General features: G+C 48.5%; 1 protein-coding gene and 1 pseudogene across 3 annotated transcripts in view; one reads left to right on the top strand and one right to left on the bottom strand.

Annotated features, from left to right (window-relative positions):
• Positions 1–5,690: 5,690 nt before the first annotated feature.
• UBR7 (ubiquitin protein ligase E3 component n-recognin 7) overlaps positions 5,691–15,213 on the bottom strand; it is a 24,885-nt gene continuing 15,362 nt past the window's right edge. For 2 of the 3 annotated variants that reach the window (XM_023205524.3, XM_023205523.3), the window contains 2 exons: positions 14,345–14,406; positions 5,691–7,960 (listed from right to left, as the gene is read on the bottom strand). In XM_023205524.3, the coding sequence (XP_023061292.1) occupies positions 7,868–7,960; positions 14,345–14,406 (155 nt within the window). In that variant the 3' untranslated portion in view covers positions 5,691–7,867. The remainder of the gene's footprint in view (positions 7,961–14,344; positions 14,407–15,213) is intronic. The other variant, XR_002730275.3, reaches the window with a different exon arrangement.
• Positions 12,639–13,276, top strand: LOC111538245 (annotated as a pseudogene).

The raw sequence follows: 15,213 nt of genomic DNA on the forward strand, positions 1-15,213 counted from the left end.
CCATCCGCCACCTAAAAGTACAAAAGCAAATGAATTGAGACCTATGGTCGTTTCTGGCGTTGGGGTCCCTGTCTCTCTCTCTCGGTCGTCCTAACTAGATTGCCTGCAGTGTGCTATGAATAGTTCCCGAGTCACTTCTGCAGGGCCTCCCGGCTCCTGCCCATGCTCGCCTGCTTTAGCTCTGCTTTTTCTGTTCAAGGCTGTCCTCTCACAGGAAGTATGGAAACGAGTCATGTGTTTCCACACTCCCTGTAGTCAGCTAACTGTCCTTGCTCCACACCTGGCTTTATACATTGCACTCACGGTCTTGGGGTTTCTCACGGGCATCACCCCAGTCTGGAGTTTAGCTCCACGGCCCACCCAACAGGTCTATCTGTCTGCAAGCCTCTTGCCCGCAGACCCTTTTTTATTCTGTCTCTGAAACCCAGAGCTCACCAGTTCCACATAACCATGTCCATTTCCTCCAGTGCCAGCCCCGTGCCTTTCCCCGGCCTGGGATTAAGCTGTGCCCCTCGGAGAGCTTGCCAGTGCTTTGAGCCTCATCTCGCAGAGCCTTGGATTCTGGGCTGTCATGCCTTGTCTCCAAGCTTTGGGGACTGTTCTTGTGCAGGCTGTTGGCCTGCGGAGGGTCTTCAGAGAGGGTGAGGAGGCAGAGCCAGGAAAGCCTGCCTGGGAGGAGGGAGGAAGGCAGGAAGAAGGCCTGCCCGGGCTGGGGGATCCTCGGGGTACCTGCAGGGCAGGGCCGGGGCTGGGCCTGCCTCTGCCACTTACTGGCTGTCCAAGCTGGGGCTAAGCGCCTAAGCTGTCTCCTCATCCTTAAACTGGAGAGAATGCGAGTGCACTTCTTGAGCGCTGGTTGCGGACTTTCCATGTCTGACTGGCGATCCTCAAGTCACCCTGTGCAATAGTTCTCATCCTCAGGTTCAGGTGAAGAGAATCCTCCTCAATACCCGCCTTGCAGGGCTGCTGTGGGCTCCTGTGGGCACCTGTAGACGCCTGCACTCTCCTGGAATTCCTCACCCTTCATCTAGCTAGCTCCACGAATATCCTCCATCTCTGGAATCTTCTGGCACAGTCGATGCCAACCCTTTTGGCACCAGGGACTGGTTTCATGGAAGACACTTTTTCCACGGACAGGGGTGGCAGAGGGGGTGGGGGGGGGGGGGGGGAGGTTGGTTTTGGGATGATTCAAGCGCATTGCTTTTAACATTGGATTCTCACAAGAAGCGTGCAACCTAGATCCTTCTCATGCGCAGTTCTCAAAAGAATTCTCCTCCTATGAGAATCTAATGCCGCCGTGGATCTAACAGGAGGCGGAGCTCAGGCGGTAACACTCACCGCGCACCTCCTGCTGTGTGGATCCTAACGGAGGATGGACGGTACCGTGGGACCCTCGTTCCAGCAGAGGCGCCATAAATGCCTCCTGCCCTCTGAGACTGATCTAAAAGCAATTGTTCTTCCCATCTCTCCATGTTCCAACAGAGCCACTGAAGTCCCTGGGACATCCAACTGTAAGTGACCCCGAGAAACCTTAGTGCCCGCAACATCCCACCATTCCGGGGCTGCTGGGACTGGGTTCTTTGCAGAGTTGCAGTCAGGTGACCCTGTGCCTGCCGCTGCCGCTCTCCCGAGCCATTCGCCAGGCTTCTTCCTACAGAAGTCCCCTGATGGCACCCGAGGTTGTTTCCCCACCCTGCTCAGGTGTCCTCCCCGACCCCCAGTGCCAGCGTCCTTGTGCTCCTACCCCTCCCCTCCTGCCTCCTGCCCTGGCTGCCCTCCTAGCTCCTCCTCGCCCACTTAGCCCTCTCCCAGGACGTGGGCTCCTTCTCGCTCTTTCCACGGACTGTGTGTCAGGAAGGGCGGTGGGAGATGTCTCTCTAACACCCCAGTACCTCTCCAGCCCCCACAGTCCAGAGTCCCGCTCCCACCCCTGCAGCTGCCACCCCCAGTCACTCCTTTCGTATCCTGAAGGCTTTGGCTCCAACCTCACTAACGTCCTCTCTGGTGTCCTCCTGGTAGCTGCCTAGACCGTCTCCAGCTACCTGTCCATGGCACAGCTCTCCCGTCCCCAGAACGTCTCCACCTTTGAAATCCTAACCTCACTGCCCGCTCTCAGGCCGGATTGCTTCCTGTCCAGAGCCTCTTCCTGGACCTCCTCTGAAACTCTGGCCTTCTTGCTCCCCTGCCAGGATGGCCCAGCTTCCATAGGTGGCAGCTGTCTCAACGTGCCCAGCTGCAACTCATCCTCCCCGCCCAACTCAACCCATAAACAGGGTGTCCATCTCCAGCTTTGGGAGACTGAAGACAGCCATGCCCCAGTGGTACCTGTGGTCCCCAGCCTCCCGTGGCTCAGTGTGCCTGGGTCCTGCGGGTCAGCCTTAACATGTTCTTCTCGGGGCCACTTTCCACCCGTCTTCTCTCACCTGAGCCGTCCTCCAGCTCACTCCTCCCCTCCCACCTCCCAGGGAAATGGAGGCTGCCAATGGAACTCCCTTGATTTGGAGGCCTCATTCCAACACCCTCACCTGCATCCCCTTGCTACCAGGTCTGGTGGTCCTTCTGTCCCATCCTATCCCATCTTCTAACAGCTCCAATGTCACCTGTGGTCCACTCTCAGCAATGGCTCCCTTAAGAATGTGTGTTGGCCCAAGTGTCTCTGAACTTCAACAAGCAACTCCCTGGACTGGCCTTCTGCAGCCGCACCCTCTCCTTGTCCCCTCACAGTGGTGCCAACTGTGGCACACACCCTGCCCTCTGCAATCTGGCCTCCACCCGCCACTCGTGGAAATTGCTCTAGCCAAGGTCACCCGCTGGTGACCTTCATCATTAAATGCAGTGGATGCTGTCGGGGCCCCTGGGCGCCCCCTCATTTCCCTTCTATCCAGGAGCACTCCTGCCCCCCACCCCTCACTCTCCTCTGGCCTGCCTGATGCCGAGGCTCTGTCCTGCCTTGGTCCCTCCCCTCCCTCTCTCCTTGGGAACCAAGTGCCCAACCAGGACATTAGCTCTGGAGTGTCCTCAACCAACATCAGGGGCTTAGTATGAAGAACGCTGCTTGCTGTGTGGGGGGTGCCTGCCCTCGGACCAGCCTACCTCCTGGAGTGTAGGACCAGGGAGGGGCCCAAGCAACCACAGACAAGGCCACGTTACCCCAAATCAGCCTTACCAGGAATAAAATGGGGGTGGGGATCTGTCTTTCTTATTTTTTATTTTTTATTTTTTTGAGAAGGAGTCTCGCTCTGTCGCCCAGGCTGGAGTGCAGTGGCCGGATCTCAGCTCACTGCAAGCTCCGCCTCCCGGGTTTACGACATTCTCCTGCCTCAGCCTCCCGAGTAGCTGGGACCACAGGCGCCCACCACCTCGCCCAGCTAGTTTTTTGTATTTTTCAGTAGAGACGGGGTTTCACCATGTTAGCCAGGATGGTCTCGATCTCCTGACCTCGTGATCCGCCCGTCTCGGCCTCCCAAAGTGCTGGGATTACAGGCTTGAGCCACCACGCCCAGCTGTCTTTCTTATTTCTAAGTTGGCTTAGAACTTAAAATCTCAATGGACCCAGACCCTTTTGCTCTTGACTTTGCTGCAGAGGCACCCAGACTTCTGTAACGTGGGTTCTTGGCCTCCCCAACCCCCCAGGCTGCTCTTCTCAACCTGCACCTCAGCTTCGGCCTTCCTTTCAGTGCTGGTGTCCCTGGCATCTGCCCGAGACCCCCTTTCCTTCTCACTTTTCCTTATCTCCCTGGGGAAGAGCCCATTCATTTCCATGGTGCCAATGAGTGTGGCTGCTGATCACTCCCAAAGCTCATCCCCAGCCTTGGCCCCTGGACCTCAGATCCATTTACACAGCACCCCTCTCAGATGCCCAGCAGGCAGCTCCAAGCCACTCAGCACCTGTCTTCTGCCCCAGCCTAGCCTGTGCCGCGACAAAACCATTTGTTGCTCCCCACGTCTTTCCTATGCAAAAACCTCCTCCTGGGGAGAAGCAGACGCCAGTGCCATGCAGCCTGTAGAACCATGAGGCAAAATAAACCTCTCTTCTTATAAATCACCCAGTCTCTGGTTTGTTTGTTTATTTATTTATGAGACAAGACCTTACTCTGTCACCCAGGCTGGAGTGCAGTGCAGTGGCACAATCACAGCTCATTACAACCTCAACTTCTCAGGCCCAAGTGATCCTCCCACCTCAGCCTCGCAAGTAGCTGGGACTGCAGGTGTCCACCACTACGCCCAGCTAATTTTTATACTTCTTGTAGACACAGGGTTTCGCCATGTTGCCCAGGTTGGTCTTGAACTCCTGGACTCAAGCAATTCTCCCACCTCAGCCTCCAAAAGTGCTGGGATTACAGCTCTGAGTCACTGTGCCTATCCCAGCCTCAGGTATTTCTTTACGGCAATGCAAAAAAGGATGAACACAGTGACCCAAATGGGATGTGGCCTTGCTGGCTCCCGGGAGGTCGGCCAGGTTGGCTTCCTGTACTTCCCATGTTCCCCAGATAGCAATGACCTTCAGTAGGGCTGGACTAGGCCACTTCCTGGTCCTGTAACCATGCAGACTGATCTTTCAATTTTCTTCTGCTCCACTAATGTCCTTCAAGGGAGGTGGGAGAACTGCAGTCTTCGGGGCATTGATGATTATAGAGTCATCTCTTTTTAGCTGTGTAAGCAACTCCAGGACTGCAGAGAACACTTTACCCACTTAAGTTGAACTCACCATGGGTGATGCCCACAAGTCCACATCCAAGGTAGCAGGAGTTTGGGGGAGGCCAAAGATGGGTCACTATACTGGCTTTTTGGGTTGTTTTTATGTTTACTTAGAAATAACGGCTACTGTGTAGGGTGGACCTCACATTTTTCTCAGGCTGTCAGCTCCAGCCCTCTCTCCCTCTGCACACAGCAGTACCTGAACACTGTGACTGGTCACACCCCAGCCCATTGTTTTGTTCTGCTGTTCATCTAGACTCCAATTATTAGACCCCAGGGGGTATGGTGAAACCGGGTGGATGAAGGAGCTCTGCTCAGGGGACCTTGGATCAGGCTGCATTTTATAGAATAGCAGAATAATGAACTACCCAATGTCGTGAACCAGTCCCTCTGCTTTGAGGGCAGGACCCCAGGGCGGGAAGAGCTGTGAGAATATACCATTACATTTCTTTTGAAGAGACGAGGTCTCGCTCTATTGCCCAGGCTGTAGTGCAGTGAGTGGCTATTCACAGATGCAACCGTGGCACTCTATAGCCTCCAACTCCTGGGCTCAAGCAATCCTCCTGCATCAGCCTTCCAAGTAGCTGGGACTACAGGCATGAACCTCCATGCCCGGCTCTATGCATTTTTTTTCTTTTGAGACGGAGTCTCACTCTGTTGCCCAGGCTGGAGTGCAGTGGCACAATCTCGGCTCACTGCAAGCTCCACCTCCCGGGTTCACGCTGTTCTCCTGCCTCAGCCTCCCGAGTAGCGGGGACTACAGGCGCCCACCACCATGCCAGGCTAATTTTTTGTATTTTCATTAGAGACGGGGTTTTACTGTGTTAGCCAGGATGGTCTCGATCTCCTGACCTCGTGATCTGCCTGCCTCAGCCTCCCAAAGTGCTGGGATTATAGGCATGAGCCACCGTGCCTGGCCTGCATTTTCTTATAACCTGCAGAGGGAGGCTGTGTAGACTTAAATATGACTAAAAACAATCTGAAAACCAATGATTTTGTATTGGTTTTATTTAAATTTTACAGAAACCTGATTAGAGTTAAGTATGTAATTATAAGTCCAGTAACAATTTCTACAAAAATGCACATACAATGCCAGAACTCCTTAAAAGCAACTAATATCATATTTGTGTTTTGCATAAAACATGCATTAATATGTTGGCCAAAATGAGTCTCAACAAGAAGAGACAGTCCAATACAGTCGATAAGAAAACTAGTTGTGAACAACAGGTAAAAAAAGAGGTTTCCAGTTAATGTGAAAGAAGGAATATAGTACCTTTCATAAAACAAGCCCTTCAGCGTTGGGTTAACTGATTGGTACTATTGTGCTGCACGTAATGTAACACATCACCTCCAAGACTTGGTCCTGATCGGTCATAGGAAGTAAGGGACTTTCTGGTAGTTACATCAGATATTTGAGAAGATTAAAAGCTTTCTGGACATGATGGTATACTAATAGTGGAACCTTGCAAAAAGGGTTCGAAACATTCTCAGACTTGGAAGAGCTCCCAAGCTTGATAACCTGAAAGACACCCGAGCCTTTGAACGGAGCCCTCTGCACAAGGCCAGCTCAGGGCTCACCAGCATGTCCTACGGCCACAAGACCTTCCAGCTCCACTTACCACCCTTCGTGAGGATCTGTAATGAAGAGATGAGTGCTGAAGAACATAGTTGTGCCATTTCTTTGAGGCTTTGACTTTTTATAAGGCCTAGTTCATCTCGTCCAGGGATTGGGCACTCAAATGAATACACGGATGCTGGACACATAAGGAGTATTAATATACATGATGGCCCCACAGCCTGAAATGCTTTTATTAACATACATCAAGATGTGTCTCCGACTGTCAGGAAAGACCTTGTTCCTCCAGAGGGAGAGAGAAGCTGAGGGCTGTCTATGTATCACAAGGCATTTACTACATAGACTGAGGGGCGTTAAAGAGGTCTCATATCAACTGAAAGGACTTCCCCTCAAATGTGGGGCTCTGTACAACCTTCCATGAGGATCTTCAAAAACAAGATCTCATAGTCGCTAGGGAAGCAGCGGTGGACGTTAACATTATACACACAAAACTCTGCATTCGTGCAGCCTCGGGCCTTGTTTGGAATCTCTTCCACAGTCTGTCTCTTCCAAAACAGGGCTCCCTGCCCTGCTTATTACAAGTAAGCTAACTCAGGATCTGTTTTCTTTAGCACAGATTTGAGGGGGAAAATAATAATTTATTGGGGTTCTAATAACATTTTCATAACAGAATATCAAAATAGGTCCATTTTTGATATATGCTTATGAATATCCCTGATAATATCAAGAAATCCAAAGGACTTCGTAAACCACCAAGATTTCACAGGGGTGAGACCCAGCCTGTTTTCTAGGCAGCAGAAAAGGGACTAGTATACTGGCAAATGTTCTCCAGGAAGCCCTGTGAGCGCTACAGTACTGAAATTCTAATTCTAGTGCCAGTAGAATCGTGAACAAAAATTTCACTTGAACTGTATTAGTAAAATTCATAACAAAGGTTTGCTTCCTCAACCCTATCATCTGCTAATCTCTCTGCCTGTGACAGACATCCAGTCCAGAAAACCATCAGTCCTGGCTACTCTGGAGGTTGGGCCTAGAGAAAACAAGCCCCAAGACCCTTTCTAAGCTATGACCAAACCTCAGAAAACAGGGATGTGAAAGAAGGAGCAGACCAGGCTTGAGGAAGCTTTGACCCAAGGCACCACGATCATAGGGGCGAGGGGACCTGCAGAGGTTCTAGGTGACGGGAAGAGAGCCTTCTGTGACGCCTGCAGAGGAGGTTCTGGGAGGCAACAGCTCTGTGGCAAAACACACACATCTGGGAGTGAAATAACAGATCATTAAACAAGACACCAATTTGTTTTCTCAAAACCAAATCAAACTTTAGAAAACTACGCAAATAACCCTGGGTGCACTGGAGTAGGAGTACACTGGAGAAGTCTGTGGAATGAGCTGCATTAGCTGAGTCACAGAGGACACTGGCTGTGAGGTCAGCATCCACACTGTGGCTACTGCAGCTAAAGAGAATGAAGGGAGCGCGAGGCCTCTCCAAACAGAGGAGGACGGAAAGGGGGCTGAATGTGAACCACACCTCTTTTATTCCAAGATTGGGAAGTGCATTTTCATTGGCCTGAATGAGAAGCTTCATACTCCACTCTAGCTGCAGTAATACTGCATCCCGTCCACTCTTCTTCTCTTTTTTGACTGAAACTCTTCAAAGAACTGCTGAATGTCCTCTCTCTTAACCACCTGTTGATGAAAAGCAAAGATTATGAAAGAGAACGAAGTAACAGAATTGCAATTATGAGGCCATAGCACTCACAAGCAAGTCAAATGATACTGCTAAGAATTACGTTCATGTGCAGTTAATGATACCATCTCCATTTTCTTTTTTTTTTTTTTTTGAGATGGAGTCTTGCTCTGTCACCCAGGCTGGAGTGCAGTGGCATGATCTCGGCTCATGCAACCTCCACCTCCCGGGTTCAAACCATTCTGTTGCCTCAGCCTCCCCAGTAGCTGGGATTACAGGCACGTACCACCATGCCCCACTAATTTTTGTATTTTTAGTAAAGACAAGGTTTCACCATGTTGGCCAACCTGGTCTCGAACTCCTGACCTTATGATCCACCCACTTCGGCCTCCCAAAGTGCTGGGATTACAGGCTTGAGCCACCGTGCCTGGCCACCATGTCCATTTTCTAGGAGGGATGCTCAGGCACACAGGGCTGACCTGCTCAGAGCCACACAGCTGGGCACAACAGCAGAATGGTTCAAAGCTGGGTGAACCCTTACTGCAGTTTCCCTTTACAAAATGAGACAACAGGAGCACCTGTCTAGCAGAGTCAACTGAAGGCTGGATGAGCGACAATGCCCATAAAACACTGCCTGACACGTGGCAAGTTCTCAAGATGAGCTGAAATTGGCAGAGCCAGCACACAAACTGAGAACCCCAAAGTCCTCCTCAGACCACTGCCCACACCCACTTACCACAGCTGTGTTTCTGAATGTCCTCCAGCTCTGCAAAAGCACCCACAAAAAACAAAATGTACTATACTGGGAGATTGTGCTTTCTTTACCAGCAACAGAGGTGTTAAGAAAAAGGAACTAAAAAGCTTTTCCCTCTGGCCAGGCACAGTGGCTCATACCTGTAATCCCAGCATTTTGGGAGGCCGAGGCGGGTGGAACATGAGGTCAGGAGATCAAGACCATCCTGGCTAACATGGTGAAACCCTGTCTCTACTAAAAAAATACAAAAAATTAGCTGGGCATGGTGGCAGGCGCCTGTAGTCCCAGCTACTCGGGAGGCTGAGGCAGGAGAATGGCGTGAACCCAGGAGGCGGAGCTTGCTGTGAGCCGAGATTGCGCCACTGCACTCCAGCCTGGGCGACAGAGCAAGACTCTCTCTCTCTCTCTCTCAAAAAAAAAAAAAAAACTTTTCCCTCTTTGTCATCAATAAAAAAAACTTAAGAGTCCAAAATTAAAGATGTTTGCTATATACAGAGAAAAATAACTGGGAAAAAACTCATACTATAGAAGCAGCACTTTGAATAAATCCACCTTATGCAATAAAAATGGAAATTTATCTATTTTATTGGAAAAAGGATTTAGTGTCCCATACAAAGGTGTTTATGATATTAGCAAAATAAAATATTACAAATAACAAAATAAGACAAAGGGAAAATACAAATAAAAAAGCAAACTGGTCTAGGTGCAGTGGTTCACTCCTGTAATCCCAGCACTTTGGGAGGGCGAGGTGAGTGGACTGCTGGGGGCCAGAAGTTCAAGAACCAGCCTGGACAACATGGCGAAACCCTGTCTCTACTGAAAACACAAAAATTAGCAGGGCATGGTGACGGGGACCTGTAATCCCAGCTACTCAGGAGGCTGAGGCAGGAGAATTGCTTGTACCCGGGAGGCAGAGGCCACAGTGAGCCGAGATCATGCCACTACACTCCAGCCTGGGCGACAAAGTGAGACTCCATCTCAAAATAAACAAAACAAAACAAAACATAATGCCAACTGGACAACCTGGCAGTCCCTGCCCACCCCAATAGCCAGTCTGTGCCAATGGATCCATTGAAAGCTGTCTAATGCCATCACAGAAACAGGTTTGTTTATTTATTTTTTGAGACAGGGTCTCCCTCTGCAACCCAGACTGGAGTGGAGTGGCGCAATCATAGTTCACTGCAGCCTCGACCTCATTGACTCAAAAACCTCCCGCCTCAGCCTCCCAAGGAGCTGGGACTATAGGGTGCACGCCACACCTGGCTAATTGTTTTTTGTTGTTGTTGTTTGTTTGTTTTTGAGATGGAGTCTTGCTCTGTCGCCCAGGCTGGAGTGCAGGTGTACAGTGGCACAATCTCGGCTCATTGCAAGCTCTGCCTCCCGGGTTCATGCCATTCTCCTGCCTCAGCCTCCCAAGTACCTGGGACTACAGGTGCCCGCCACCACACCTGGCTAATTTTTTTTTTTGTATTTTTAATAGAGATGGGGTTTCACCATGTTAGCCAGGATGGTCTCGATCTCCTGACCTCGTGATCCGCCCGCCTTGGCCTCCCAAAGTGCTGGGATTATAGGCGTGAGCCACCGCGGCCAGTCCACGCCTGGTTAATTTTTAAATTTTGTGTAGATACGAGGTCTCACTATATTACCCACACTGGTCTCAAACTTCTGAGCTCAAGTGATCCTCCCACCACTCCCTCCCAGAATGCTGGGATCACAGGTATGAGCCATGACACCCAGCATGTTTATTTTTTAATAAGGTAACACATGCTTATTGTTCAGAAAGAAGGACAGTGAGACAAGAAGAGTGAAGGAAAGAGAAAGAAAAAGAGAGCACGTGAATGCATTTGAGCAAAACGGGAAAGAGATAAAGAGAAAGTAAGAAAGAGGGGTATAAGGTGAAAACTTCCCTCTCATTCCATAGTAAGTGCTGCTAAGATACTCAAAATATCAATGCTAACTTGGAATGATTTTCTCAGACCAGTAGCTGATACACCAGTTTCACAAGCACCAACAGTAATACTGCTGCTCAACCAGTGAGGAATCTGAACCCCTAACAGTTAGATTCAGGATGCAGAGGCTGAACACACCCTGAAATGACTGCAGCTCAAAATTCTAACGTACTTGGCTAAATGGCATGGGAATTTACACTTAACAAAATGCTAATAAATAGGATACTTGCAAGGTGCAAAACGAAGGATCTGTCCCTACCTTGGATTACAAACATTAACCACAGAAAGCCCGTAAGTGAAAGGAAATAACATCTCTAGCAAGGATATTGTAGGAGGAGACCTAGCAACATACAAATGAGACTGTACAGCTTTTGGTTTCTAGAGATCCTCAAACGGTCGCAGCTAACGTGCAGAGGAGAAATGCTAGTGAATAAATACTTGGGTTCAATAAAAAATCAGTTTTTAAATTTATTTCAGAAAATTTGTAGTTCCTAAGTTTATTAATTATTATTGCTTTTTAGAGGCAGGGTCTCGCTCTGTCACCCAGGCTGCAGTACAGAGGTATGATTATAGCTCATTGGAGCCTCAAATTCCTGGGCTCAAGTGATCCTCCGATCTCAGCCTCCCAAGTAGCTGGGACCACAGGCACACATCACCATGCCTGGCTAAATTTTTTTTTTTTTATAGAGGCGGGGTCTCATCATCTTGCCCAGGCTAGTCTTGAACTCCTGGGCTCAAGCAATACTCCACCTTAGCCTCCCAAAGTGCTGGGATTACAGGCATGAGACACTGCGCCCAGTCTAAGTGTTGTTTTTTTTGTGTGTGTTAGATACAAACATTAAATAAAAGGCAGTCTATCATCTAAGAACAGCTAGAACTTATTAACATTATCCCTATGGACAAATACAACCAAAGCAGATAAGCTTTATGGCAATCTGAGGTTTTTGTTTCTTTTTCTGTGAAAATCTGGTTAGTAATGTCATGGAACAAACAACAAAAATACCACATTTTTGTGACCTTTTAAATTATCTGGTCAGATAAAACATTCTCTCCTAAAGACTCCTAAAGAGTGGCTCTAGTGATAACAAGGACCCGGATGTTTAAGATACCTGTGAAGACTTTGAGTAAAAGTCTCCAATGTGCCTGACTTTTTTCTTTTACGTAATTTTAAGTATATGTGTATGATAAAATAAAGAAAACTGACCACAAAAGAGTGGAGGTGCAACAGCAATCAGCATCAAGAGAGCATGCCTGCACACTATTTGAAACACCTCGAATGTCCATTGACAGTTCCGAGGTTACCAGACTGAGGCAGAATGCCCCATTACACCCATGAACATTCTTAGTTCTAGCACCAAAGAAGCTTGAGTCTGTATTAACCAGAGGACAGTCTCTGCAACAGAAACAAGAATAACTACATTAAGTTTTAAGAACTGTAGAGAAAGACGGGTGCAGTGGCTCACACCTGTAATCCCAGCACTTTGGCAGGCCGAGGTGGGTGGATCACGAGGTCAGGAAATCGAGACCATCCTGGCTAAAACGGTGAAACCCCATTTCTACTAAAAATACAAAAAACTAGCCAGGTGTGGTGGCGGTAGCCTGTAGTCCCAGCTACTTGGGAGGCTGAGGCAGGAGAATGGCGTGAACCTGGGAGGCGGAGGTTGCAGTGAATTGAGATCACGCCACTGCACTCCAGCCTGGGTGACAGAGCAAGACTCCGTCTCAAACAGAAAAAAAAAAAAAGAACTGTAAGTAAGTAGGAACTGTTCCCAGTGATAGTGAAGAACAGTCTCTAAAACCTGAGAAAACCATTTAGGAGAAGGCTCTTTTAACTTTACAATTCATTTTGCAGAAAGGCAGCAGGCAGCACTGTGACCCTATCCAGAAATTCAGGCAGTTAAATGTTCTTCCCACATTTATGACAAAGAAAAAAACCTAGCCTTTTGCGGGTGGTGGTGAGGCAGAGAGGACGCCATGAAGGCCTCGGACACTACGAGTACAAGGTGGTGGGTCGCCGCCTGCCCACCCCCAAATGCCACACACGGGCCCTCTACCGCATGCGAATCTTTGCGCCTAATCATGTCGTCGCCAAGTCCCGCTCTGGTACTTCGTATCTCAGTTAAAGATGAAGAAGTCTTCAGGGGAGACTGTCTACTGTGGGCAGGCGTTTGAGAAGTCCCCACTGCGGGTCAAGAACCTCGGCATCTGGCTGCGCTACAACTCCTGGGGCGGCACCCACAACATGTACCGGGAATACCAGGACCTGACCACCGCGGGCACTGTCACCCAGTGCTACCGAGACATGGGCGCCCGGGCCCACTCCATCCAGATCATGACGGTGGAGGAGATCGCAGCCAGCAAGTGCCGCCAGCCATCAAGCAGTTCCACGACTCCAAGATCAAGTTTCTGCTGCCCCACCGGGTCCTGCGCGGGACCCGTCAGTACAAGCCAGCTTCACCACCAAGAGGCCCAACACCTTCTTCTAGGTGCAGGGCCTTCGCCCAGGTGTGCCCCAAATAAACTCAGGAACGCCCCCCACCCCCCACAAAAGAAAGAAAAGAAAAAAAGAAAAAAACGACCTAAAGTAGGTAGACAGAGATGGTATCTTCTAAGAAAGCAGGGCTCAAGACAGCCAGCCTCCCGAGTAGCTGAAACTACAGGTGCAAGCCACCATGCCCAGTTCTTTTTTTTTTTTTTTGAGATGGAGTCTTGCTCTGATACCCAGGCTGGAATGCAATGTCACAATCTTGGCTTACTGCAACCTCCACCTCCCAGGTTCAAGCGATTCTCCTGCCTCTCAGCCTCTGGAGTAGCTGGGATTACAGGCACCCACCCTCATACCCAGCTAATTTGTGTACTTTTGTAGAGACCAGGTTTCACCATGTTGGCCAGGCTGCTGTTGAACTCCTGACCTCAGGTGATCCGCCCACCTCAGCCTCCTGAAGTGCTGGGATTAAGGAGTAAGCCACCACACCTGGCCACCATGCCCAGTTTCTATTCTAAACTATGGAACTTAGAATTCCAGAAAATGGGTCTGGTGTTAATTTTTCCTGCCCAGTCATTTTCCCCTCCCCGTCCCAAAGATCCATGCTTCAAGGTCAGGATCAGCAGAATCGGTACTGCAGATTCCTTCCAATGATCTTCTGCTAAGCTACAAGTACTCTCTCAGAGGCCGCGGGACTGCGTCCTCCCATCATGCCTCCCCGCCCAGCTGGGGTTGGTGAGGACTCCCAGTGTAACTCTGGTGTTTCACTACCTCTTACTCATTTCTCTTAGCCTGCCAATTTGCTCAAAATAGTCCCTGAATTCAACTCTCAAGTACCCACTTAAGTCGCAGTCATTTTTTCTTTTTTTTTGAGATGGGGTCTTGCTCTGTCACCCAGGCTGGAGTGCAGTGGCGCGATCTCGGCTCACTACAACCTCCGCCTCATGGGTTCAAGCGAGTCTCCTGCCTCAGCCTCCCGAGTACCTGGTACTACAGTCGCCTGTCACCACGCCTGGCTAATTTTTGTATTTTTAGTAGAGATGCGGTTTCACCATATTGGCCAGGCTGGTCTTGAACTCCTGACCTTGTGATCCGCCGCGCCCCACCAGTCGCAGTCATTTTTAATCATCAAAGGAAATAAACACTTCATTCAAAACTTACAGGGCTATGATTAGAATTCTTTAACTCAACATACCGTGCCTTCATCAGCAAATCTCTTGAGATAGTCTTTAAGTTCAGTCTTCAAATCATTGTATTCTAAATCAAAATCACAAAAGTATTTACATGTAGATAAACCATTTGCTTTCAAAAACAAAATATACTTTGCCATTGACACCTGACTCTTAATAATGTAGTTTAAATAAAAATTATCTTAAGTGAAAGCTGCATAGAAACTCGTTCCCAAATTATCTGCACTTCCTCCATGTTGATATCTGAGACCCTTTTTCATTAAAAAATAAAAAGCTGACAGGTGTGGTGGCTCACACCTGTAATCCCAGAACTTTGGAAGGCCGAGGCGGGCGGATCACGAGGTCAGGAGATCGAGACCATCCTGGCTAACATGGTGAAACCTGGTCTCTAATAAAAATACAAAAAATTAGCCAACCATGGTGGCGGGCGCCTGTAGTCCCAGCTACTCAGGAGGCTGAGGCAGAAGAATGGCGTGAACCCGGGAGGCAGAGTTTACAGTGAGCTGACATCACGCCACTGCACTCCAGCCTAGGTGATAGAGCGAGACTCTGTCTCAAAAAAATAAATAAAATAAATAAAAATAAAAATAAAATAAAAAGCAAAAATTTGTAAAAAGGACAATAAGCAGAGATATTCTAATCCCATAAAGATTAAGAATTTTTAAAAGGGCTTCCTATTTCTCTGGAATTCTGGTAGCTGAAATAACCTTGGACTTGTTGAATTTTATTTTATTTTATTTTATTTTATTTTATTTTATTTTATATTTTATATTTTATTTTATTTTATATTTTATTTTATATTTTATTTTATATTTATTTTATTTTATTTTATTTTATTTTATTTATTTTATTTTATTTTATTTTATTTTATTTT

This window comes from Piliocolobus tephrosceles, chromosome 6 (genome assembly GCF_002776525.5).
Source record: "Piliocolobus tephrosceles isolate RC106 chromosome 6, ASM277652v3, whole genome shotgun sequence".
In the NCBI taxonomy this organism is placed as follows: domain Eukaryota; kingdom Metazoa; phylum Chordata; class Mammalia; order Primates; family Cercopithecidae; genus Piliocolobus; species Piliocolobus tephrosceles.